The 27,385-nt window shown below is 38.3% G+C and overlaps 1 protein-coding gene and 1 pseudogene across 2 annotated transcripts in view; one reads left to right on the plus strand and one right to left on the minus strand.

Moving 5' to 3' along the window:
• Nucleotides 1-572: 572 nt before the first annotated feature.
• The window catches only part of PSMA8 (proteasome 20S subunit alpha 8), a 41,790-nt gene continuing 14,977 nt past the window's right edge, over nt 573-27,385 (minus strand). The window contains exons 3-7 of one of the 2 annotated variants that reach the window (XM_025886741.2): nt 13,999-14,123; nt 10,673-10,795; nt 4,642-4,761; nt 4,457-4,519; nt 573-1,017 (exon numbers count right to left, since the gene is read on the minus strand). In XM_025886741.2, coding sequence (XP_025742526.1) covers nt 925-1,017; nt 4,457-4,519; nt 4,642-4,761; nt 10,673-10,795; nt 13,999-14,123 — 524 coding nt within the window. In that variant the 3' untranslated portion in view covers nt 573-924. The remainder of the gene's footprint in view (nt 1,018-4,456; nt 4,520-4,641; nt 4,762-10,672; nt 10,796-13,998; nt 14,124-27,385) is intronic. The other variant, XM_025886742.2, reaches the window with a different exon arrangement.
• Nucleotides 19,279-25,953, plus strand: LOC112835335 (protein FAM178B-like; annotated as a pseudogene).

Raw genomic sequence — 27,385 nt, forward strand, 5'->3', positions numbered from 1 at the left:
GATAGATAGGCTTTTGTTTTGATGCCTATTTATCCTTTGTCTTCAAAAATATAACCTCATTACAGGGATTAAGCACATTCTTTTTGTAGGCCCTTTCTGTGGACAGGGATCACTTTTTATATTTCTTTTATTACTCCCAATAAGCCTAGTTCAATGCTAAGCACATAGTAAGCCAAGGGAACAGCCAAGGGAACATGTGACAAACCTAACACACTGGACACTCTTAAGATAAAATAAAAATGGAAACTAAGAATTTTACGTACTCATTTCTCTCCTTGTTTTCCTATATATAGTACCCTATTTGGATGCCCTTATAAGCTCTTACCATACTTTAACTGCCTATTTAGATTAGGTCTTTAATATTTGTTCCATGAAAAAATAATATACTGCAACTGAAAAAATGACAAAGGTAAAATAAATATGATAAATGTTTAAAAATGAAGAAGGCTCTGATAAAATTTTGGCAATTCATCAATACAAGGATGTTTTTATCATTCATCTTAGAAGTACAACTCAAGATTCAGTTTATTTTGTAATAGCTATCTCTTTACCTGACAGTCAATACTCAAACATCAACAAATTACTAATTTTATTTAAAAATTTTTTTACAAATTATTAATTTTCTTAAATTTACACAGATGAAGAAAAGTAACACATTAGACAAGTTATTAAGTATAGTCTCAGGCTTATGTGGAATTATGATTGCTTTCAACAATTACTGAAATTTCTTTTCAAAGAAAATCTTCATACTAAGATACGTTTGTCCATGTAGCAGCCTGAAGACAGCCACAAATGTGGCATTCTCAAAACAGCACATAACTACTAAATGTAATGCTGCAAACCAACTTATTCCTTTAAAACTTCACTAAATAATTCTAAGGAGTACAACAAAACATTACAGGCTCTTAATGTTCTTCCTAAGAATTAGGTAGTCTTCTTGGATTTTTTCTTCTCTGCTTCTTCCTTTTCCTTTTCTATTTCAGTTACTTGTAATTCAATTTCCCTGGCACTAAACATCTGAAAAGAAAATATTTTAAAAAGCAAATTTCAATTATGCCAGTAATTTCTGAATATTTCCAATATGAAGGAACCACTTATATTTTATACATTTATATTTTCTCTTTAAACTTTAAAGTTAAGACTTGGTGGCTCAGTCGTTAAGCGCCTGCCTTCGGCTCAGGTCATGATCCCAGGATCCTGGGATTGAGCCCTGCGTCGGGCTCCCTGCTCCTCCGGAAGCCTGCTTCTCCCTCTCCCACTCCCCCTGCTTGTGTTCCCTCTCTCACTGTGTCTCTCTCTGTCAAATAAATAAATAAATAAATAAATAAATAAATAAATAAATATCTTAAAAAAACTTTAATTTTATATCTTCCAATATATAATGAAATATATATAAGCAAAATACTTGTAACAAATATGGACAAAATCTGAGCTCTATTATACTTCCACTATCATTGTGCTAAAAAAGTAGGGCAAAGTGTTATAATTGCATTACATACCCTCTATCTGCATATAACTCTGAAAATATTTTAATGCAGGCTTATTCTATTCATGAGCAAGTAACTCATTACTGAACTCCCCCTCTCCACCCCACTATGTGATTCTCTGATAGGATTTGCCTATTTTATCAGCCATTAGAATAGCCAAAGAGGTAGGGAAAAGACGACTTAACACTGCTTTGTTTACAACTCCCTCACGAAGTGTAAAGCAAAAATAGCTTTTGTTTTGTATAAATCAATTTTATTATATTTAAAATTAAAGATGGGAGCAACTAGCTCAAGGTCATACTATTAAACATATCAATCTGCTGGAACTTAGGTCTTTCTAACTCTGAACTTAAACCCAGGTCTATCCAATTCCAGAGGCCATGCCCTATTTGCCACACAGCATATCCTGAAACAGCATGTGGGAGGACAGTCTAACTTTGTTGCCAGTGCACGTGCCATCCTACCACACATCACACGACTGCGTGTGTCTATCCATGTGGGTGTATATGTATGTGCTAGAGTTGGAGAGGTGACCCTGGCTTTGGTGGTTTTGTGCCCTTGTTGGCATGTCTGTCCTGAGACCCTTGACAGCAGGGGTGACAACACGGCCCAGTTCTCATCTCCACACACTGTGCTCAGCACCATGGTTACTTTTGTGGGGCCTGTGCGGGGGCACAACCTATACCTCTCTCCCCATTTCTCTTATTCCTCATACCCCCATCTATTGGTTGGCTAACAAAAGGTGGGAATGTGGTGTCAAAACAGTACAACAACACAACTCAAAAAACAAAAACCCCACTGCTGCATCTAACACCGGTTTTAACACTATTTCCTCTTGAAATATTTCCTTCAAAACAAATATGTATGTAAAATAATCCTTTTTAGTATACTTTTCATAGAGTTTCCCATGCTTTAAGTGCTTTTTACACCCTCAGCTAGAGAGCTGGTGAACTGCACTGTGTACAGTTCTACCTGAGGAACAATAGTGAGCCACATTTCAGATGTTCTTTAGCCAATGAATCCTCCATCACAATACTCTGGATGATTTATTTTGTGGTTCAGCAGTTTGAACCCATAATGACTAACAAAGGGTACACAAAAATGCCAGGCTTGCCACAAAGAAATACGGAAAGGTTATCACACTACTATTACAATTTAAATCTTACAGAGGCTCAAGGGACTTTTTTTTTTTAAAGGTTTTTATTTATTTATTTGAGAGAGAGCAAGAGAGAGACTGAGCACAGAGGGAGAGTGAGAGGGAGAAGCAGACTCCCCGCTGAGCAGGGAGCCCGATGCGGGGCTTGATCCGAGGACCCTGAGATCATGACCTGGGCTGAAGGCAGACGCTCAACCGACTGAGCCACCCAGGTGCCCCTCAAGGCACTTTTAAGTGAGAAGTAGAGAAAATAGATAAAAACCAGTAAGCAAAGAAGTGGTGGAGGTTTTTTGACATAATGAAGGATAATACTATGTCAGAAGCCTGGAGGCCCAATAATTACACCCATGATAGCTGAACGACACTGGCTGGAAGCATATCTCGATTTCAGAAGTAGAAAGATAGGGAGATGAAACGCTCTCTATAGGAATACCTTGTTTTAATTGTGCTTTGCAGATACTGCATTTTTAAATGAATTGCTGGGGGTTTTTGTTGTTGTTGTTTTTTTAAGTAAGCTCTATGCCCAACATGGGGCTTGAGCTCACGACCCCGAGATCAAGAGTTGCATGCTCTCCCTACTCAGCCAGCAAGGCGCCCCTGTGCTTTTTACAAATTGAACGTCTGTGGCAACCCTATGTTGAGCAAGTATATTGGCACTATTTTTCCATCAACATTTGCTTACTTTGTATCTGTGTCACAGTTTGGTAATTCTTGGAATATTTCAAATTTTTTCATTATATTTGTTATGGTGGTCTGTGATCAGTAATTATGACTTACCGCTCAAATGCTGGCTAGCATTTTTTAGCACTGTATTTTTATTTATTTATCTATTTATTTATTTATTTTAAAGATTTTATTTATTTGACAGAGAAAGACACAGCGAGAGGGGGAACACAAGCAGGGAGAATGGGAGAGGGAGAAGCAGGCTTCCTGTGGAGCAGGGAACCAGATGCGGGGCTCAATCTCAGGACCCTGGGATCATGGCCTGAGCCAAAGGCAGACGCTTAATGACTGAGCCACCCAGGTGTCCCAGCACTGTATTTTTTTTTGAATTTTTAATTTTTTTAAAGATTTTATTTATTTATTTAACAGAGAGACACACAGCGAGAGAGCGAACACAAGCAGGGGGAGTGGGAGAAGGAGAAGCAGGCTTCCCGTGGAGTAGGGAGCCCGATGCGGGGCTCGATCCTAGGACCCCAGGATCATGACCCGAGCCGAAGGCAGAGGCTTAACGACTGACTGAGCCACCCAGGTGCCCCCAGCACTGTATTTTTAAATTAAGATATGTACATTGTTTTTTTAGACATAATTCACACTTAAGAGACTACAGTATAGTGTAAACATAAATTTTATATGCAGTGGGAAACCTAAAAATTCATTTGACTTGCTTTATTGCAATATTGCCTTAATAGCGGTGGTTGGAACTGAATCCTCAATATCTCCAAGGTACGCTTGTATGTGGGGCTCAGAAATAAATCTCCATAAATAATATATTATACTAATCCCATATATGACTGATTCAGTAGGGGTTCCTACTTAGAAGAATATATACTAAATGGGGTAAGCCTACATATAAATCTCAGCTCCTCTAAGTCTTCACAAAGGACCAGGGATAGGTAACTGCTTGCAATAAGCACACAGAAATTAGTGAACATTAGCCTACAGAAACAAAACAGATGTCATCATAATGTCAGTGGACGCAATGGGGGTTTCAGGCTTTTAATGAAGATTCACAGGTGTGAACATTTTGACAAGATTCAACTGTTGTCAAATAATATTATGGATGTTTTTTCCTCTTTGGTTAATGACTTACTTTCAAAGACTGGTTTCTTCTTATTATAGCAAGTTCAATGTTTTTTCCACCAGATTGGACAACCTAATGTAGAACGAGCACAATATTAAAATTATTTCAGCAAATTTTATTTTTAGTAAGGAAATAGATAAAAACAAATCCTCTCTCCCCGTGTTCTTCTGATTATGCTTTATTAGATCACTTACTTCTAGCAAAGCTCTTATTGCTAATTTGATAGCCTCACTGTCATTTGCTATAGCATCATCTGTGTAATTCTTTTCTAGAAATTCTCGGACAGTTTTAGCACTTCGGCCTATTGCATTTGCCTTGAAAAATAAAAGACAATTATTAATATCGTTGCAATATGAATGAATTTATGGTTACTCAGTGAAGTTTAGAGTTTACTGAGGTATTTCTTAGTATAATTACTAAATAAAAATTGTAGTTTTGAAAACTTAGCAAACATTTCAGCAGCTCATTTTGTTACTATGTGAATAACCCATAATGGTGGCATGACTTATCTTCAGAAATACCAAAGCCTCATCCTGGTCAATGCCTTCTACTACTTTAATGGCTCCCAAGTCCTTGATAACCAGGAAAGACTGAAAGGGTTGAAATTCAAAAGAAGTAGAGAGGAAAGGAGGTAGGACTTTGCAATATAGTACCAAAGGAAGAAAGAAAAAAGGGTAAAAAGGACATCAACCTGGAGAAGAAAGCTGTTTGCATGAACAGGACTGTGTGCGTCATTTTCTTAGAACTTAGAAGAAAGTGGTCACCTAATTATTGATTCATTATCTTTGATTCTATAAGCGAGAAAAGATTCTTCTGTTCTGTTCCCCATTTTTCTTTGTTCTTTAGACATTTTCATCAGATGAAGGAAAGAGGCAAATGATTGCCCCGGCGGCATAGCCACAGGTGGTATACGGCATGTTCTTTTAATTCAGTCTAAATATCTAGGCAATTATTACTGAAGATAATGAGGATGATAACAGTAGTTCTTATATAACAGAGCACTTATGTTCCAGGCACTATGCTATGCATTTTACATGGATTATTTCCTTTAGCCATCACAAAAATATTGAATAGTTACTATTACAAACCCCAACTCATGAATGAAGAAATGGGGGCTTGGAAAGGTTAAAACAAGCCTTCTTAACCTCAGCACTATTAACATTTTGAGCTGAATAATTTTTGTGCACGTCCTGTGCATTGTAGGATGTTTAGCGGCCTCTATCCACTAGATGCTAGTAGCATCCCCCGCCCCAGTTGTGACAACCAAACATGTCTCTAGATAGTGCCAAATGTTTCTTAGGGGGTACAAAATCACCCCTATTTGTGAACCAGTGTCTTAAATAATCTTGCCCAAGATCACAGAGGGGTAAGTAGAAGAGCTGAGCTTTGAAACCAAGTAGTCTGAATTGACACTCCGAACTCTGAACTCTATACACGATGCTGCTGAGTGCCCCTTGGTTGTGATGACCTTAGAGAGAGGAAGGAACCAGGAGAAAGGCCCATCCTCTCACTCAAGGATCCCGGCACTGAATGAGGGAATGTCTCAGCTCTAACTGGTTATAGTTCGTATCATGATTATAGGAAAGAGATCGCAAAAGAAACGTTAGGAAGTGAGCATGAAGGCATACCTTTTGTACTGCATGACAGGATATTGTTCTAGTTAGCAGAAGATTATTTTTACTTCATAGAACTTTCTCTATTCCTTTATATTTCAGAGGATTAAAAAAACAGCTGTGAAACTTTAAATTTTGTGGCTTTGAAATTTCACTAAGATCAAAAGTAAAGACTTCAAACTGGTATGACTTTGAAGTATTGTTACTAGTTTTTTGGGGGTAACTAGTTGTTGCCCAGAGAGGAAGAATATAAGGTAGGGGTTTATCCAAAAATCCCACTGAGCCCTTAGAAGGTTACCTTATAAATTCCTGGTGACTTTCCTGTCCAATTCTTCTAATTGGTGATATAAAAATTCTTTAATTCTTACCTACTTGGCTGGTTTCCTAAAATCTTCTTGCCACGCTTATATCACCCATCCTTCCTCCAAATCCATCACCCACCCCAGCCCACTTGAACAGACTCTTTAAGTTTTGCGATGTTTTTTTCCTGCCTGCCTGTAATGATTAATGATAATTCTCTATGGCAAAGATTATTGGCAGCCAACCCCAATATCCATTCTTCCTTTCTGATAGAACTCTAGGCAATGTGCCTGCTGAAAAGTGTCATTTCCTAGCCTTAGTTACCAATAGGAATATACAGGTGGACATAAATGGGTAGAACTTGTAGAAACCTTTGCTGCCTGGAATGCAGACAGGTTGGCTGGAGATCTAGCAGCCACTTTGAGAGCATGGGCAAAGACTAAGATAATAAAAGAGACAAATAACAGCAACTCTCTACCTTCAAACTTCTCATTTTATGAGAAAAATAAATTATTATGTGTTAAGAATCATCACATCTCTGTTGTTAGAAGCCAAAAACAATACCTCACAGATAAATCTTTGTATATCTTAAAGATATACAGAACAAAAATTGATGGGGCACCTGGGTGGCTCAATCTGTTAAGTGTCTGCCTTTGGCTCAGGTCATGATCTCAGGGTCCTGGGATAGCACAGGACTCCCTGCCGCTACTCCCTCTCCCTCTGCCCCTACCCCCGGCTCGTGCTCTCTCTCTCTCAAATAAATAAATAAATAAAATATTTTTTAAAAAAAGATTAAAAATTGATAATGAAGATCATTTTGGCAGGAATACTTTACTATTAGAATTTCTTGGCTGATGAGTAATATAATAGTTATATCCTTTGTGTGGTCTTCTACAGAAAGTATAAAAGCCTGATGATTCTTGATCTTTCCTATCTCTTTTAAATCCACTCCATTCAGGCTCTCATCACTAAGAGATATTCTTATCAAGGTCAGCCATGACCTGCCCATTGCCATATCTAATCATTTCACTTTTACCTGACCCATGAGTGGCTCTGGCTCAGCTGATCAACTCTTCTTGGGATACCATTTTCACTTGTGATCCAGGATACCCCTCTCTGGGTTCTCCTTCTTCACAGACTATGCTGGATCCTTCCCCACCTTCCACTGGTCCAATACTCCTGATCTATATCAGGTCTTGCCTGGATTATTATTGGACACAGCCTCTCAACTTGTTTGCCTGCTTCTATTCTACCGTACAATCTATTCTCACTACAGCAGCCACACAGATCCTTTAAAAATATGAGTCAGATCATATTACTCTAATATGCCAAAACCGCAAATGGCTTTCTACATCACTCTCCTTATTTTTATTATTATTTTTTAAGATTTTATTTATTTATTTGAGAGAGCACAAGCGAAGGTGGGCATGGGAGGGGGAGGCAGAGAGAGAAGCAGACTCCCCACTGACCAGGGAGCCTGATGTGGGGCTCAATCTCAGGACCCTGGGATCATGACCTGAGCCAAAGGCAGACAGATGCTTAACTGACTGAGCCACCCAGGCGCCCCTACATCACTGTCTTTAATATCCAAGTCCTATCCATGGCCTTCAGACTCTACAAGATCTAGCCCCCTCCTACCTCTGTTACTCATCCCTCACATCTCTGTTGTTAGGAGCCAAAAACAATATCTCACAGATAAATCTCTGAATATCTTAAAGATACACAGAACAAAAATTAATGGGGTACCTAGGTGGCTCAATCCGTTAAGCGTCTGCCTTTGGCTCAGGTCTTTCTGGATTCACCACAGTGCAGTCATAGATATGGAACATACTGCCACCTTGGAATTTTGCCCTGATTGGTTCCTCTGGTCGGAATACCACAGAAATAACTACCTGGCCTGCTCCTTCACTTTCTTCAGGCCTCTGTTCAAATATCACCTTTTCAAAGGTGCTTTCCCTGACTACCTGACCTACCAATCACACTCTATCCTCCCAACCTTGTTCTCTCCCCGCCCCTCCCCCGGACTTATATTACAGATACACCATCTGTACACTTTTTTGTCACCTCTATATCCCCAAACCTAGAACAGTATTTGATATGTAATTCAAATACACATAGACTGAATATTTGTTAAATTATGGATTGTTAATATATTTTACTTTGTAACTTTTGATTGTAATTATCTTTCGGAATCCTACACTATGATATCCCTAAGTACAGTGATACTAACTCACATGCTTACTACTCTGGTACTCAATTCTTTCTTCATTTCTGGCCCCTTAGGATTTTGTGTCTTTTTTGTGAGTTCAGCTATGCATTAAAAACATGTTAATGATCATTCTAGCTTTCTACATGGTTATAGCAGGAGAATTTTTGATTAGTTCAATTTAATATAATGTGCCAAACCCCAGAACATGTTACTCCACATAAAGAAAATACTTTATGCAATATAAAAATATATTAAGAGAAAAAAATATTTCAAATAGGGTGTCCCCTCACCACTGGTCTGGATACTGCCAGAACTACTGGGCTAACTGATTTTTTTTTTAAGATTTTATTTATTTATTTGAGATAGAGAGCGAAAGAGAGAGAGAGAGAGAAAACGATGGGGGGGAGGGGCAGAGGGAGAGGAAGAAGCAGGACCCTGGGATCATGACCTGAGCCGAAGGCAGGCACTTAACGACTGAGCCACCCAGGCGCCCCTGGGCTAACTGATTTCTTGAGACTCTTCTGTTATGGAAGGGGCATCTGTATGCCCTCACTGGAAGAGAAACTGACTCTGGATATGAGTTTCCCTTCCCTGTACCAGATGCCCCACCTTCTGTGAACTTGCTGAATGCTTTCTTCACCATGATGGTATCTTACAAAACATTACTGATGACCAAGGAGGAACTGAGAGAATACATTTATGTCCATGGGATTCACTGGTCTTATAATGTTCTCTGATCCTAAAGAAGCCAGCCTGATAAAAACAGGGAATAGCCAACTGAAGACTCAGCTATAGCACTAGCATCTTAAGGAGCCAAGATCCTGTATGTGCCCTGACATGGGAGCCAGTAACTAATTTCTTTCATAGCCACAAACCTAGGAATCAAGGGATAGCTGTCTCATTAAACCCCTAATGAGCCACTAATAAAATTTTTGCTTCTTGGATTGTATTAGTTTAAAGGTTCTAATTCCTAAATTGGCAGGGCGAGCCACCCAGGCACCCCTTTACACTTTTAATAAAGTAAAAATTATTTAGATTCTATAATGTACTTCTATTTTTATATATTAAAATATACAAAAATTTGTTTCTGGAAATTACTACTAGTTTCCCTAGACCCTAGGCTTTTGTATTAGATTTGAATGTACCATTAAACAAAGTATTGGGGTAATGAAAGAAGAATAACAACTTACCCAGAAAACAAACTATATTTCAGGAATTATGTAGAGACAATTGTAATGTACTGCCATATAAATAGAGAGTCATAGTTTGGGGTACTCTAACTCTCTTAGAATAGAGAATGCGTTCAATATTTCACTATGGGGTTTAATTGCTCATTTAATTCTATATTAAAAGCAAAGACTATTTCTACTCAAAGCAAGTATCTGTATGATGCAGTACTTATTTGGAAGAATGAATGATGAATAGGAATTGGATATATCTCTTATTTGGCCATTTATATATACTTAGGTTTGTCACATCTTTTCAAAGTAAGGAAAAGACCCTTTGATTAATAAACCAAAGTGTTGGGGTGCCTGGGTGGCTCAGTTGGTTAAGCATCTGCCTTCGGCTCAGGTCATGATCCCAGCGTCCTGGAATTGAGTCCTGCATCGGGCTGTCTGCTCCTCAGGGAGCCTGCCTCTCTCTCTGTCTGCTGCTCCCCCTGCTTGTGCTCTCTCTCCCTGTCAAATAAATAAATAAAATCTTAAAAAAAAATAAACCAGGGCGCCTGGGTGGCTCAGTTGGTTAAGCGACTGCCTTCGGCTCAGGTCATGATCCTGGAGTCCCGGGATCGAGTCCCGCGTCGGGCTCCCTGCTCGGCAGGGAGTCTGCTTCTCCCTCTGACCCTCCCCCCACTCATGTGCTCTCTCTCTCTCATTCTTTCTCTCAAATAAATAAATAAAATCTTTAAAAAAAAATAAACCAAAGTGTTTTTCTATCCATCAAAAATCATCATAGTTGCTGACTAGCTAAAAGGTTAAAGTTTGTACCACCATCAATACTTTAATGCAACATAATTTTTGTCATGTCCCTGAAAGTGATAAAACATTTACTGTGAATACATGTATTCAACTTCTAAAATATATTAACAAATTCAAGACTTACCTTCCAAGCATGGTAAGTACCAGAGGGATCAGTCTGATATAATCTTGGGATACCATCGTCATCAAAACCTACAATTAAGGCAGAAATGCCAAAAGGCCTTCGTCCATTGCTTTGTGTATATTTCTGAAAAATAAAATGTTTTCATAACTGCTTTCTGTATGAGGCCATACAAAGAATAGTACTATTATTTATCAACTAAGAAATTTTAATAGCAGGGGCACCTGGGTGGCTCAGTTAGTTCAATGTTTGCCTTCGGCTCAGGTCATGATCTCGGGGTCCTGGGACTGAGCCCCATGTAGGGCTCCCTGCTCAGTGAGGAGTCTGCTTCTTCCTCTCCCTCTGCCCCCTGCCCACCTGTGCTCTCTCTCCCTCAAATAAATAATCTTAAAAAAATTTTTAATAGCAAAGTATTCCTGCTAAAATAATACTAAGATCCTCTTCCTGGGTTTTTCTGGACTAACTTCAATCCATGATGAAATTTTAATGAAATTAATGTATACAGTGTGCAAAATAAAACAGTAAGTTTGCTTATATATGGTCTTAACTGTTTTCTTGTTGCTTTATATATCTTTTGGTAACATAATTGGATTATAATCTTGTGAATACAGCAGAGAACTGTATATGTACACCATTTTGGTTCCTACCTAGTAAAGCTGATTTGAATGAGCTGTACTTTGGAAGCAAGTTCTTGAGGTTTACTTTGAGAGACACTACAATTGTTACTATTATAATCAATATTCTTACTTGATACTATTATTATCAAGTACATTCTGTTCACTATATACTAAATTATCTCTACATAAAACCCAACTAAGACACTTCTTTCAGTTACCAAACAAGGAAACCTTTGTCTCTCTGGAAGAAAAAGCATGTTTTTTCTTCCCAGACAGCAGGGCACTGGAAACCACTTGTATTTCTTTTTACTTTAGTGCCAAGAACTTCCCAGATTGTGCTCCAACAAGTGGAATTCACACTAATTCTGAGACTGGTGCTCCTAGAAGTTGTGCAGAGGGCAGCCCTGACAGAAAGCTCAAGCTCATGCCTCTTTTTTCATTTTTATATTTTATTATTATGTATTTTTATTAGCCACCTCCAATTTTGAATGCAAATAGTTGGGCTACAAATGTAAACAAACTTTTAAGAACGTGATCACTACATCAAAAAACTAATGATGTATGGTGACTAACATAGCATAATAAAATTAAATTAAATTTAAAAAAAAGAACAGGGTTTATGTCTTCATTCTTCTGTATTTCCTAATATTCCCAGTTCACACAGAGGTATGAAGTAGATGCTTTTTAAATATACCTCAGAGGAGAGACCCTTTTATTTGTTTAATCAACCATGTTTTTTTCTTTAATGAAAAAGTACTTGCACAGGGTTAAAATAATTTAAAAGTACAAAAGGTGTACATTTTAAAGGATCTCTTTTGTTGCAGAGCCCCAGACCCCTTCCTAATAGCAACCAACTGTTATAGGTTTACAATATTAAATATTCTATGTGGAGCCTTTATACTTCTAGAAGAAAAACTAAAAACTACAATTGGGAACCCTGTATACAAAATGTTCTACACCTTGCTTTTTTGGTGGATACAGTGTGGAGCTCAGCAAGAAGCTTGAACTCAGGACCTTGAGATCAAGACCTGAGCTGAGATCAAGAGCTGGATGCTTAGCCAACTAAACCATGCAGGCACCCCAGTGGATACCCTTTTAACTACTAAGAAAATCAAAGCAAATAAAAAAGTAAAGTAGAATAATATAAAAATGTTGGACTTACTTGCAACAGAAATTAAATGGAAAAAAACCCACAAAGGTATCTTTTTGTAAGTATGTGATTTAAAACTTTAGTATCTAGAATATATAGTTTATTAAAAAAAATCTCTACATGGACAAATGGCAAAATCCATGCCAGAAAGTGCTGTAAATGCTTTAAATGTATTAAATCATTTAATCCATAATGCAACTCAACAAAGTAATTATTATTGTAATGTTTATTCTATAAATAAGAAAATTAAGACAAAACAGGCTAAATAGTATGCTCACGGCACTAACTAGGAAGTAACAAAGCCAGGATTCAAAACGCCCAAATTCTGGCTCCTGGAGACACATTCTTAACCACCAGAGTGCCTGTCAAAGGGAAAGATAGTTTACACTAGAAGAAATGAAAATAGCAAACCAACATGTGGGGAAAAAATCAACCTCATTACTAATTATAAAATACAAATTAAAACAACTATTAGAGTACTATGTTATACTTATTTGCAAAATAAAAGAAAAATGAAAACCCAAGGTTGATGATCCTTCAGGGATACATTTATGCATTGCTGGTTGCACAATAAAAATTGGTTCAATCTTTTTAGCAAGCAATTTAGCTACATATAACAAGAGTCTTAAAACCAATTACAATCTCTAATCTAGTAATCTCATACTGAAAATTAATTTAACAATATAACAAAAAAGAAAAATAAAGGCTGTGACAAAGACAGAATAATGTTATTAAAGTACTAAACCAAGAAAGACAATGAGAAAGGGAAAGAAACTGGAAACAGTCTAATTACCAGTGAGCAACTGGAAACAGTATTATATGGTTAGTAAGAATGGTAAGTATGCATAAGGATTATGCTGACAAACAAAAAGGACACATAAAATGATAGAGAACAAATACTTATATACATAGTGATTATACTTAATGTCAAACCATGCATCCATATGTATGAATTCAGAAATCATATCCAGAGGTGCCTGGGTGGCTCAGTAGGTGGAGCATCTGACTCTTGATTTCAGCTCAGGTCATGATCTCAGGGTTGTGAGATTGAGCCCTGCGTTGGGCTGTGCTGAGCGTAGAGCCTAGTTAAGATTCTCTCTCCCTCTCCTTCTGTCCCTCCCCATTGCACTCTCTGTCTCCCTCTAAAATAATCAATCAATGAATCAATCAATCTTAAAAAACAAAACATCATATCCAAACCTGATCAGTTGTGTTTAGGTTTGTAGGTGAAAGAACCATGCGTATTTCTTTAGTAAACGTGTAAAAAAAAAAGTTTTCATTACTGTATCTCTAGAGGTATAGAAATCCTCTTAAAATACGAGATTTACTGCTCTTTGAAATTTTAATATAATTCCTAGAATTGATAGTAATTGAGATTTCTAATGCTCAAATCAATGCAGTCCACTGGAATAAGAGTGTATGAAGTAAGTGTGAGAAGGAATAAGGAGTTTAGTAGATTTAACAGATTAAATGACTGGAGTTATTGTAGTATTCCCATGGTAGGAACCATAATGATGGCAAAAGAAGAAAACCTCTCAAAATCTGTTGGAATAGTGTCTTACCTGCTTTAAAGTTGCTATGAAGCGAGTTATATATTCTACAGTGACTGGGTCCTCAACTGTGAGCTTATAACTCTGGCACTCCACACGGGCTCTGTTTATTACTACTCTAGCATCAGCAGTCAGTCCTATAAAAGTAGGCAATACATTACAAAAAAGAATGACTCTTTTCTTGTCCAAAGGGTTTTTTTTTTTTTAGCTACCATGAAATCTTTCTTATAATGTCCATTTGTTTTTTTCAATATCTGTCCATTATAAATAATTTATAAAACAATATCACTTGTCCAACATTTAATACTTAATCTGATGCATTCTTATTTACTTTTTAAAGAAATGGTTTTAGGGGCACCTGGGTGGCTCCGTTGGTTAAGCGACTGCCTTTGGCTCAGGTCATGATCATGGAGTCCCAGGATCAAGTCCCACATTAGGCTCCCTGCTCAGTGGGGAGTCTGCTTCTCCCTCTGACCAACCCCCTCCCTGTGCTCACTCTCTCTCAAATAAATAAATAAAATCTTAAAAAAAGAAAGAAATGGTTTTAAAGAGTAATAGTTAAACACTAAGTTAAGTAAACTATTTTCCCGAAGATCAAAATGGTTTAACTCACAGTGGTTGGTCTGGTTATGAGATTTTATTAAACATTTTCTAAAAATCTCTGTAGTCATATTTTTTAAAACTATTTTTGGGGAAGATATCAAAGGCAGACTGATCAAAGGCTGATGGTTTATCCTGGTTCTAAAATCAATATTATTTATATTATGAATATTATTCATTACCTAAATCATTAAGTAAGCTGTATTTCTCCTTATGAAGACAGTATTACTTCATTATCAAACACATATCCATTGAATTCAAACTGCATTCAATATAACTGTGACATGTGATTTCTCTCAGCTTTTCGTCCAAGATTAAGGGTTTGAAAAGCAAGAATGTTAAAACAGAAAAAGAAAAGTCTTCCTTTTGCCATACCAAAACATCATGTAATTAATTTTCAACATTTCCATAAGGAAAGAGAATGTGATTCTATAAAAACAACTGACCCAAAACTTAAACGCAACAGTTGCAAACATTTCCATTAAAGACTTCTCCGGCATTTGACCTTTACATGGCCATTTTGTTTCTTTCCCCACTCTCTTAATAGCACACTACCAGGAAAATGCATTCACAAAATCTCTGTAACAGTCATTTCTCACATAACCATCAGTCTTTTTGCAAGACTTCCACACCATTTCAAATTGTGTTTCTACAAATGGAAGAATTGTCAGTCCCTGAAGATAATGGTAGTCAACAATGAAGAACCTGTCACAATATGCCCCTAAGATTCACCCTAACACTCATGGGTCGGGGGCAAATTTTAATCAGATAGTTAAAGAGGGAGAAACTGATTCTATTCTCTCTGCAAAATATGAGAAGCGCCTGGCTGGCTCAGTTGGTAGAGCATGTGACTCTTGATCTTGGGGTTGTGAGTTTGAGCCCCATGTTGGGGGTAGAGTTGACTTTAAAAAATAGTTTAAAAAAGTTATTTAAAAAATGTTATATGAGAGAAAGAAATGGGAAGAGATTAATTTTACCTATCCTATGGATTCAAATCTATACTGAATTAGAAAATGTGATCAGAAAGATTTCTGAGTTATTTCCCCTTTACAATGTAAATATGATCCCAAACTACAGAAACATAAAAGTATACTTAAAAAGTAGTGACATAACTGATTCAAGAAAAAAAGTTAGTGATAAATTTGCCAAACCATATAAGTAATACATTTGTGTGATTGTGTTTGTTTTTAACATAAGAAATAGTAATTACACTAATCAATACTAAATAGGAAAAAAAGAACAAGTTCAATTTACAGACAGCATTGAAAATTGCAATTTCACATTCCATAGGTTACCATTTAGTTTTGTTGTTTCCTTCGCTGGCAGAAGCTTTTATTTTGTTTTTTTAAAGATTTTATTTATTTGTCAAAGAGGGAGAGAGAGAGCACATAAGCAGGGGGAGTGGCAGATAGAGGGAGAAGCAGACTCCCTGCTGAGCAAGGAGCCTGATGTGAAACTCGATCCCAGGACCCTGGGATCATGACCTGAGCCAAAGGCAGATGCTTAACTGACTGAGCCACCCAGGTGTCCCTGGAAGCTTTTTATTTTGATGAAGTCAGAATAGTTTAGGTTTGCTTTTGTTTCCCTTGGCTAAGGAGACATATCTAGAAAGAGTTACGATAGCCGATGTCAAAGAAGTTACTGCCTGTGTTCTCCTCTAGGATTTTTATGGTTTCAGATCTCACATTTAAGTCTTTAATCCATTTTGAATTTTTTTTGTGTGTATGGTGTAAGAAAGTGGTCCAGTTTCATTCTTTTGCACTTTGCTGCCCAGTTTTCCCAATACCATTTGTTGAAGAAACTGGTGTCTTTTTTTTTTTTTTTGAAGGCAGTCTTTTCCCCATTGGTTATTCTTCCCTACTTTGCCAAAGATTAATTGACCATATAGTTGTGGGCTCATTTCTGGGTTTTCTATTTCGTTTGACTGATCTATATGTCTGTTTTTGTGCTGGTACCATACTGTTTTGATCACTACAGCTTTGTAATATAACTTGAAGTCCAGAATTGTGATGCCTGCTTTTCTTCTTCAAGGTTTCTTTGGCTATACAGGGTGTTTTGTGGTTCATACAAATTTTAGCATTCTTTGTTCTAGCTCTGTAAAAAATGCTGTTAGTATTTTGATAGGAATTACACTAAATGTATAGATTGCTTTGGGTAGTACAGACATTTTAAATATATTTATTCTTCCTACAGAATGGAAGATATTTGCGAATGACCTATCTGATAAAGGTTAGTATCCAAAATATATAAAGAACTTATAAAACTCAACACTCCAAAAATGAATAATGCAACTAAAAAATGGGCAGAAGACATGAATAGACATTTTTCCAAAGAAGACATACAGATGGCCAACACACACACGAAAAGATGCTCAACATCACTCATCATCAAGGAAATACAAATAAAAATTACAATGAGCTATCATCTCACACCTGTCAGAATGGCTAAAATCAACAACACAAGAAAGAGTAGGTGTTGGCGAGGTTGTGGAGAAAGGGGAACCCTTTTGCACTGTTGGTGGGAATGCAAACTGGTACAGCCACTCTGAAAAACAGTATGGAGATTCCTCAAAAAGTTAAAAATACAACTACCCTATGATCCAGGAATTGCACTACTAGGTATTTACCCAAGGAATACAAAAATACTAATTCAAAGGGATACATACACCCTGATGTTTATAGCAGCATTATCTATAATAGCCAAATTATGGAAATAGCCCAAGTCCCATCGACTGATGAATGGATAAAGAAAATGTGGTATATATACACAATAGAATATTACTCAGCAGTAAAAAGAATGAAATCTTGCCATGTGTAATGACATGGATGGAGCTAGAGAATATTATGCCAAGCAAAATAATTTAAGTCAGTCAGAGAAGGTAAGTATCATATGATTTCAATCATATATGGAACTTAAGAACAAAACAAAAGAGCAAAGGGAAAAAAAGAAAGGCAAACCAAGAAACAGACTCTTAACTACAGGGAACAAACTGATGGTTGTTAGAGAGGTTGGGGGTTGGGTGAAATAGGAATGGGGATTAAGGAGTGCACTTGTGATTAGCACTGGGTGTTGTGAGAAAGTCATTGTTAGTCAACAATGAAGAACCTGTCACAATATTGTATACCCCAAACTAATAATACACTGTATGTTAACTAACTGGAATTTAAATAAAAACTTTAAAAAATTGCAATTTCACTTTGTTTATAAATAAGCAATCTATAGAAGAAATAAGTCCTCCATCTAGTGCTTTTATTTTTTAAAAGATTTTATTTGAGAGAGAGAGAGCGAAAGAGAGAAAGAGAGCACAAGCAGCGGGGAGGGGCAGTGGGAGAGGGAGAAGCAGACTCCCTGCTCAGCAGGGAGCCTGCCAAGGGGCTTGATCCCAGGACCCTCAGATCAAGACCTGAGCCAAAGGAAGATGCCTAACTGACTGAGCCACCCAGGGGCCCCTCTAGTGCTTTCGAATTCATACCACAACATTATCTTGAAAATCTTGAAAATAACTTACACAATGTAAAATTTCTACTTTTAAATGGAATTCTACATGGCACACGAAAGAATTATTTTTTCAAATTCTTTGATTTTTTTTCCTAAGGGCTGTTTTCTAAACATTAAAAGTACAATATAGCAACAACATTGACAAAAGAATGATTTTTTTCAAGATGAAACTATATGTTTTTTTCTGATATGTACTCATTGTAAAATATTCCAACAGAGGGAATAAAAGCTACCATGTAATTCCAAAAGCTATAAACAAAACAATATTATACATATTATTCAGTAACCGACTATTTTTAATATATATTATGAATACTTTGCCATGTCAATACGTATAGCAAGTGCCCTCCTTAATGCTCATCACCCATTTAGCCCATCCCCCTACCCCTTCCCCTCCGGCAACCCTGTTTGTTCTCTTAACTATAGAGTCTCTTATGGTTTGTCCCCTTCTGTGTTTTTATCTTTGTTTTTCCTTTCCTTACCCTATGTTCATCTGCTTTGTTTCTTAAATTCCACATGAGTGAAATCATATATTTGTCTTTCTCTGACTGACTTATTTCCCTTAGCATAATACACTCTGGTTCCATCCACATCGTTGCAAATGGCAAGACTTGTTTTTGATGGCTGAGTAAAATTTACATATATATATATATATATAATCACTCTTCTTTATCCATTCATCAGTCAATGGACAATGTGGGCTCTTTCCATAATGTGGCTATTGTTGACAGCCCTGCTATAAACACTGGAGTGTGTTTGCCCCTTGGAATCAGCAATTTTGTATGCTTTGGATAAATACCTAGTAGTGCAATTGCAATTTTGAGAAACCTCAATACTGTTTTCCAGAGTGGCTGTACCAGCTTGCATTCCAACCAATAGTGCAAAAGGGTTCCCCTTTCTCTGCATCCTCGCCAACATCTGTTGTTTTCTAAGCTGGTAATTTTAACCATTCTGACAGGTGTGAGGTGGTATCTCATTGTGGTTTTGATTTGTATTTCCCTAATGATGAGTGATGTTGAGCATTTTTTCATGTATCTGCTGGCCATCTGTATGTCTTCTTTGGAGAATATCTGTTTAGTCTTCTGCCCATTTCTTTCTTTCTTTCTTTCTTTTTTTTTTATACAACCAACCACTATTGTGATAGTAGTTGGGGTCTGTTTTATTTATTTGAAATGTATGATGTTCATTTCAAACATGCCGTATATATGTCAGATCCATTGATTTAAAACAGAATTATCAAGTTTTCACAATGTGCTAGGCACTTGGCTTGAGCCAGAGATATAAAGTAGAGGAGGACACAGTCCATATTCTCTAGGAGCTCACACCTTAATGTGGAGATAGTCAAGTACATTAATGATCAGAGTACAATGTGTCCTAGGTCTTCTGCCCATTTCTTAACTGGATTATTTATTGTTTGAGTGTTGATTTTGATGAGTTTTTTATAGATTCTGGATACTAGCCCTTTATCTGATAGGTCATTTACAATATCTTCTCCCATGCCATCAGTTGCCTTTTAGTTTTGTTGATTGTTTCCTTCACTTTGCAGAAGCTTTTTATCTCGACAGTGTCCCAATAGTTCATTTTTGCTTTTGTTTCCCTTGCCTCCAGTGATATGTCTAGTGAGAAGGTGCTGAGGCTGAGGTCAAAGAGGTTGCTACCTGTTTTCTCCTCTAGGATTTTGATGGTTTCCTGTCTTACATTTAGGTTTTTTATCCACTTTGAATTTATTTTTGTGTATGGTATAAGAAAGTGGTCCACTTTTATTCTTCTGCATGTTGCTGTCCAGTTTTCCCAACACCATTTGTTGAAAAGACTTTTTTTCCATCAAATATTTTTTCCTGTTTTGTTGAAGATTAGTTGACTATATAGTTGTGGGCCATGCCTCCTTTTTTAACTGCTACTAAATAATAAGAATGATAACATGGTAGTAGTAGTAATTGTAGTGGTAATATTAATAATATATGCCAGACATTGTTATAAATGCTTCTTATGTATTAACTCATTTAATTCTTGTAACAAATCAATGAGGTACACACTATCATTAGCCTCATGTTAAAGAAGACTAAACTGAGGCAAAGAGCAGTTAAGTACCTTGCCCACAGTCACAGGTGTAGTGGGCAAGGGAGTCTGGCTTAGAACCCAGTTGGTATGGTTCTAGAGCCTATACTTTTAAGCAGCTGCTTGGATATGCCATGGTTGATTATGCTAGTTCCCCAATATTAGACATTTAGGCATTTTCCAATTATAAAAATAAATTAACATGTGGGGAAGTGTATTAGTAAATGCTTATTTTGCTCTGCTAAAAAGTCATATTCATATTTTAAAATTATTTTTAAAGTCAGAAAAGTATGCATACTAGAAGTTAAAGCATTCCATATCATTTATACTAAGATGATTTCTTTAAAATTTTTTCTTTTATTGTAGTAAAATGTACATAACATAAAATTTATCATTTTAACCATTTCTAAGTTTAAAAACAGTTCAATGGAGTTAAGAACATTTACACCGTTGGGAAATCATCACCATCCATCTCTAGGACTTTATTTTCCAAACTGAACTATGAGCCCATGAAATAACCTTCCATTCCCCCTCCACCACAGCCTCTGGCAAACACCATTCTACTTCCTGTGTCTGTGAATTTGACTAGTCCAGGTATTCTCATATAGGTGGAACCATATAGTAATTATCCCATTATGACTGCTTATTTCACTTATCATAATGTCTTCAAGATTCATCCATGTTGTAGTATGCGTCAGATTTTCCTTCCTTTTTTAGGGCTGAATTATGTTCCATTGTATGTATACAGCACATTATGTTTACCCATTCATCCATCTTTTACCTACTGTGATTAATACTATTATAAATATGGGTATACCAATATCTCTTGGAGTCCCTACTTTCAGTTCTTTTAGATATAAACCCAGAAGTGGAATGGTTGGATCACATGGTAATTCTATGTTTAATTTTTTAAGAAACCACCATATTGTTTTCAATAGTGACTATACCATTTTACATTCTCACCCACAGTACACAAAGTTTGGAATTCTCCAGTCTTATTAATCCTTATCTTGTTTTCTTGATAATAGCCATCCTAATGGATGTGAAGTAATTTACTGTGGTTTTGATTTGCATTTCTCTAATGATTAGTGACATTGAGTATTTTTTCATGCATTTATTGGCCATTTGTATATCTTCTCTGGAGAAATATCTATTTAAATTCTTTGCTCATTTTTGAATTGGGGTGTCTGCTTCTTTGCTGTTGTGTTCTAAGTATTCTTTATGTATTATGGTAATTAATCCCTTATTGGATATAGTTTTGCAAATATTTTTCTCCTATTCCACAGACTCAGCTGAAGCCAAGAGTTGGGACACTTAACTGACTGAGCTGCATAAGGAGCTAAATGGGAAGCGTTGGGTATATGATGTTGCTCAAATTCTTAGGAGTGGAACTTAACCTAAAAAGGTATTTTGAGATTTTAAATAAATAGGGCATTTACATTTATTTGTGTCTTCTTCAGTTTCTTTCAGCAACGTTTTATAGTTTTCAGTGTACAAGTCTTTTGCCTCCTTGGTTAAGTTTATTCCTAAGTATTTTATTCTTTTTGATGCTACTGTAAATAGAACTATTTCTCTTAATTTCCTTTTCAGATTGTTCACTGTCAGTGTATAGAAACACAACTAATTTTTTTGTGTTGGCACTATTTCCTCCAACTTTGTTCAATTTAATTATTACCTCTAACAGTTGTGTGTGTGTGTGTGTGTGTGTGTGTGTGTGTGTGTGTGTGATCTTTAGGGTTTTCTATATGCAAGATCATGTCATCTGTAAACAGATTTTATTTTATTTCTTCCTTTCCAATTTGGATGCCTTTTTTTTTCTTGCCTAATTGGTCAGGCTAGGACTTTCACTATTATGTTAAGTAGAAGTGGCAAAAGTAGGCATCCTTGACTTCCTGATCTTAGAGGAAAAGCTTTCAGTCTTTTGTAACTATGATGTTCTCTGTTTTTCATAAATGGTCTTTATTATGTGGAGATCTTTTCCTTCTATTCCTAGTTTGTTGAGTGTTTTCATCATTAAAGGGTATTGAATGTTGTTAAATTCTTCTTCTAAATCAATTGAGATGATCATGAAGTTTTGTCCATCATTTTGTGTGGTATATTACATTGATTTTCATGTGTTGAATTATCTTTGCACTCCAGAAATAAATCCTAGTTGGTCATGGTATATAATTCCTTTAATATGCTGAATTTGGTTTGCTAGTACTTTGGTGAGGATTTTTACATCAATATTTATAAGGGATATTGGTCTATAGTTTTCTTGTAGTGTCTTTGGTTTTAGTGTCATGGTAATGCTGGTCTCATAGAATGAGTTTGGAAGCATTCCTTCAATTTATTGAAGAGTTTGAGAGTTGGTGTTAATTCTTCTTTAAAAGTTTGGTAGAATTCACCAGAGAAAGCATCTGGTTATGGAGTTTTTTTATTGGGAGGTTTTTGATCACTGATTCACTCTTTACTTATTATACATCTGTTGAGATTTTCCATTTCTTCTTGAGTAACAGGTAATTTGTATGTTTCAAGAAATGTGTCAGTTTCTTCTCACTTGTTGGTTTATGACTATTCACAGTACTCTCTGATAATCCTTTTTATTTCTGTAAAATCATTAGTAATGTCTCCTTTTTCATTTCTGCTTTTAGTTGAGTCTTCTTTTGTTCTTAGGCAACCTAATGGTTTGTCAATATTGATAGTCTTTTCTGAAGAACAAAACTATTGGTTTTATTGATTTTTGTTTCTTGTTCTCCTATTTTTTATATCTCTAATCTTTATTACTTCCTTCCTTGTGCTAGCCTTAGGTTTAGTTTGCTCTTCTTTTCTAGTTCTTAGGGTATAACGTTAGGCTATTGAATTGACATTTTTCTTCTTCTTTTTTTTAAATTAAGCAGTTACGGCCACAAATTTTCCTCTTAGCACTGCATTTGCTGCATTCCGTAAGTTTCATATGATGTGTTTTCATTTTCATTTGTCTCAAGATATTTTCTAATTTCTGATGCCTTTTTTAAAAAGATTTTATTTATTTATTTGACAGAGAGAGAGAGAGAGAGCACAAACAGTGGGAGCAGCAGAGGGAGAGGGAGAAGCAGGCTCCCTGCTCAGCAGGGAGCCCGATGTGGGGCTTGATCCCAGGACTCTGGGATCATGACCTGAGCCAAAGACAGATGCTTAACTGACTGAGCCATCCAGGTACCTCTCTTCTGATGTCTTTTTTGACCCATGGGTTTTTTAGGAGTATAGCTGACCCTTAAACAACACAAGGGTTGGGGTGCCAATCCCTTCCCCCTACTAAAATCTGCATGTAACTTTTGACTCCTCAAAAACTTAACTACTGATAGCCTACTGTTGCCTGGAAACCTTATTGATAACATGGTCAATTAACGTATATTTTGTATATGTATTATATACTGTATTATTACAATGAAGTAAGCTAGAGAAAAGAAAATGTTATTAAGAAAGTCATAAGGAAAATAAATTTACAGTACTATATGTAAAAATTCCACATATAAGTGGACCTGTGTAGTTCAACCTGTGTTGTTAAGGGTCAGCTGTATTAATTCCTACACATCTATGGATTTTTTTCAGTTTTCCCTCTGCTGTTGATTTCTAGTTTTATTCCATTTTGATTGGAAATGATACTTTGTATGATTTCAATCTTTTAAAAATTTATTAAAACTTGTTTTGTGGCGAGATGATTACTTTTTTAAGACAGATAAAAGCTATTTTTTGTTCAATAAGGCTTTTAAACATCAATAAAAAATCCTGGTTTGAAAAAACATCATTAGAAAATGGGTGCGTGTGGCTGTCTACATGTGCCCAGGTGCTAGATGGCTGTTGCCCATCCAGGTGCAACCTGCTGGTACAACGCTAGGGGTGTGGGGGAGGCCTCGGAGGATAAAAGTCCAGTGGTTTGCTGATGGCCAGGCCCCAGAGGACTCCATTAGCCCTTCCTCAGACAGAAGGGGTCAGAGCAGCTGCTGTGGTGCCCATCCTGTTGTGCAGCCCAAAGGGCAGCTGCTTCAACCATCCTCTGCACCAGGGGCTCCTCCACCCCACCTGGCACCACTGCAGTCCTACCTCAGCTCCAGCTCACAACTCGTCAAAGAAGCCCAAGGTGCATGCAGCCAGGGACATGTTCCCCACTGACTGGAGCCCACTGCCTGTAGAGTTCCTGAACCTGAGGGTACTGTAGGCTGGCAAGGGGGCCACAGCCCAGAGGTGGGTGGGTGCAATGGGGCCTTAGAGCCTGAGGACATGGGCCCACCTGAGGAGTTACAGCAGGAGCCACAGGACTCGGACCCCCAGGGGAGCCTGGACTCACTGGAGGAGCTGTTCTGGAACATGGCAGGCCCAAGTCAGAAGGCTGCAGCTCCAGGGGTGGACACCCACAGCTTGCTCCAGTTCGCCTCTGAAGCCTCAGAGAGCTACACCAACAGCTTAGATTACTTACTGCAGGAGAAGCGGGAATAGGCCCTGGAGCAGGAGCTGGAGGAGCTGCTTCTGCATGACTGTTCTGACCTCAGCCCCTTGGATCTGGATGAAGATGAAGTGCCTCTCACACCCGAGCACAGGATGCTGGTGGAGAGGTTATCTGTGTCACCAGTATATCCCAGTGAGGCTGTGTTTCTACCCAGGTGTCACCTCCTGCATTGTATCCTGGATTGTTCACACCTGAAGCCGCACCTGGAAGGGCTGTTCTTCAGATGCCCCCTGGCCCAGCAGCTGTCCTTCCTGCACAGTGGCCTCGTGAGCAACCTCTACCTACGCACCCTTGACTGCCTGGTGCCCCTGCTCCAGTGGCTCTTCCAGCTGCTGACACGGCCTCCAGAAATTTCCTCAGAAGCCTTTGGCCCCCTACGGGATCTCAGCATGGATGCGTTCTTCCATCAGTCTGATGGAGTTAAGCACTGGTGGTGCCCCTCACTGCATGAGGTCATGGAAGCATTTTATACCCTGGGAGCCCACAGTCCTGCTCTGGGACTGCAGGGGCCCTGTCAGCACGGTGGGAAAGTGTTTAAATAAATGACACTAGCCTGAGCTGCAGTGAGCAGCAGAACAACCCCCTGGAGACTGCCTTAGACATTAGCCTGAGCTATATCTATAAGCTCTTGACACTGTGTACCTTCGCACAGCCAGGGGCCTACGCCGATGCAGACCTCTCGGGCCTTACTGAGCTGCTGTGCTGAGCTGGCCTGGAAGGGCAGCTCTGCCTGCCACGCAAGACCAATCTCCAGCAGTTTCTGCTCCTGCTCCTCAAGAACATCCAGGAGTGGCCAGGGAAGCTCCAGCAGCTATGCTGTACCCTGAGCAAGGTGTCGGATCACCATTACTACTCATGCAGTTCTTCCTGGACGTGACTTTCTGGAGCAGACAGCTTCAAAGCCAGCCCAGCCTTGTGGTCTTTGCGCAGATGCAGGACCAGCAAGAGACATTCCCTCTCTGGCAAGAGAAGGCCCAGCTGTCTTTGCTCAGCCAGGCCCAGAGCCTCATGAGGCCATCATCCCTCTGGTAGTACCTGGGCTCTGAGACCTTGCCACCTTGCCAGGAGCAACAGCAAAGGCCACTGCCAAACTAGATCACAAAGTCTGCTACCTGCACCACAGCTTTCTGACACTGCCTGGGTGGTGGTCAGTTGCCAGGACATTCTTCCAGACCAGTGGTGAGAGCTGCAGCTTGCTGTGCATGCAGTTGGGCCTCCATATTGGCACCGATATCCAGGAGAGCTTCCAGGCCATGTACTGGACCAGACTCAAGGATCTGGTTGGCCAGACCTACATCTGCTGGCAGGAACTGCTGGCCCACTGCCAGCCCCAGGCCCTATAAAAGACTAGAAAGACTAAAGGAGGCCATGGAAAGACTAAAGTTTCAAGGCAGGGCTGGCCCCAGGCTCTTGGCTCTGGTGAGAAGCGAAAAGGGCTCAGGGAACAGGAGGGAGCGAAGACAGAGGCCAGAGGAGGACAAGTGTGATGAAGCAAGAGCCTGCCTTGACACTGCCCCTGACCTGCACCAGGCAACGGATGGGGCATCTCTCTGCCTGGCCCACCCCTCAGCTCTCCTTCTCTCCCAGCTGTCTTCTCTGCCATAAGGCCTTTGTCTCCATACTCCCCGGTTTCTCTGGGCTGCCTATGCTCCCCACCCTCCTTCTTCTCTCTGTCAATAATGTGAGCTTTCTTTGTGCACACTAAAGTCTTATTTCAGGAAAAAAAAAAGAAAAAATATAAAGAAAATGGGTGCATGTGCATGCACACATGACAAGAAACATGCCTTGTTTGCCATAATACAGAGGCAAGGGGCGCCTGGGTGGCTCAGTCGTTAAGTGTCTGCCTTCGGCTCGGGTCATGATCCCGGGGTCCTGGGATCAAGCCCCACATTGGGCTCCCTGCTCGGCGGGAAGCCTGCTTCTCCCTCTCCCACTCCCCCTGCTTGTGTTCCCTCTCTCGCTGTGTCTCTCTCTGTCAAATAAATAAATAAAATCTTTTTAAAAAAATACAGAGGCAAATAAGCACATGAAAATCTGTTCCACATCACTAGCCATGAGTCAAATGCAAATTAAACCCACAATGAGATAGCACTACACACTTACAAAAATGTCTAAAATTAAAAATAGTAACAACACCAAAGGCTGCTGAGGATGCAGAGAAAATGAATCATTTATACACTGCTAGTAGGAATGCAAAATAGTTCAGGCACTCTGGAAAACAATTTGCCGGCTTTTTATAAAACTAAGCATGCATTACCATATGACCCAGCAAATGTACTCTTTTTTTTTAAAATAATTTTTTATTGTTATGTTAATCACCATACATTACATCATTAGTTTTTGATGTAGTGTTCCATGATTCATTGTTTGTGCATAACACCCAGTGCTCCACGCAGAATGTGCCCTCTTTAATACCCATCACCAGGCTAACCCATCCCCCCACCCCCTCCCCTCTAGAACCCTCAGTTTGTTTTTCAGAGTCCATCATCTCTAATGGTTCGTCTCCCCCTCTGACTTACTCCCCTTCATCCTTCCCCTCCTGCTATCTTCTTCTTCTTAGACCCAGCAAATGTACTCTTGAGCATTTATCACAAAAAAGGGAAAAACCTATGTTCACACAAAAACCTGTACACAAATGTTCGCACCAGCTTTATTTGTACTGGGCAAAAATTAGAAATAATCCAAATGTCCTTCAACCAGTGAGTTGTGAACAAAAGTGTGGTACATCCATATCATGGAACACTATTCAGCAATAAAAAGCAAGTAATTATTGAT

Source organism: Callorhinus ursinus, unplaced genomic scaffold (genome assembly GCF_003265705.2).
Source record: "Callorhinus ursinus isolate GAN/ISIS: 27379988/994484 unplaced genomic scaffold, GSC_fseal_2.0 scaffold11, whole genome shotgun sequence".
Classification (NCBI taxonomy): Eukaryota; Metazoa; Chordata; class Mammalia; order Carnivora; family Otariidae; genus Callorhinus; species Callorhinus ursinus.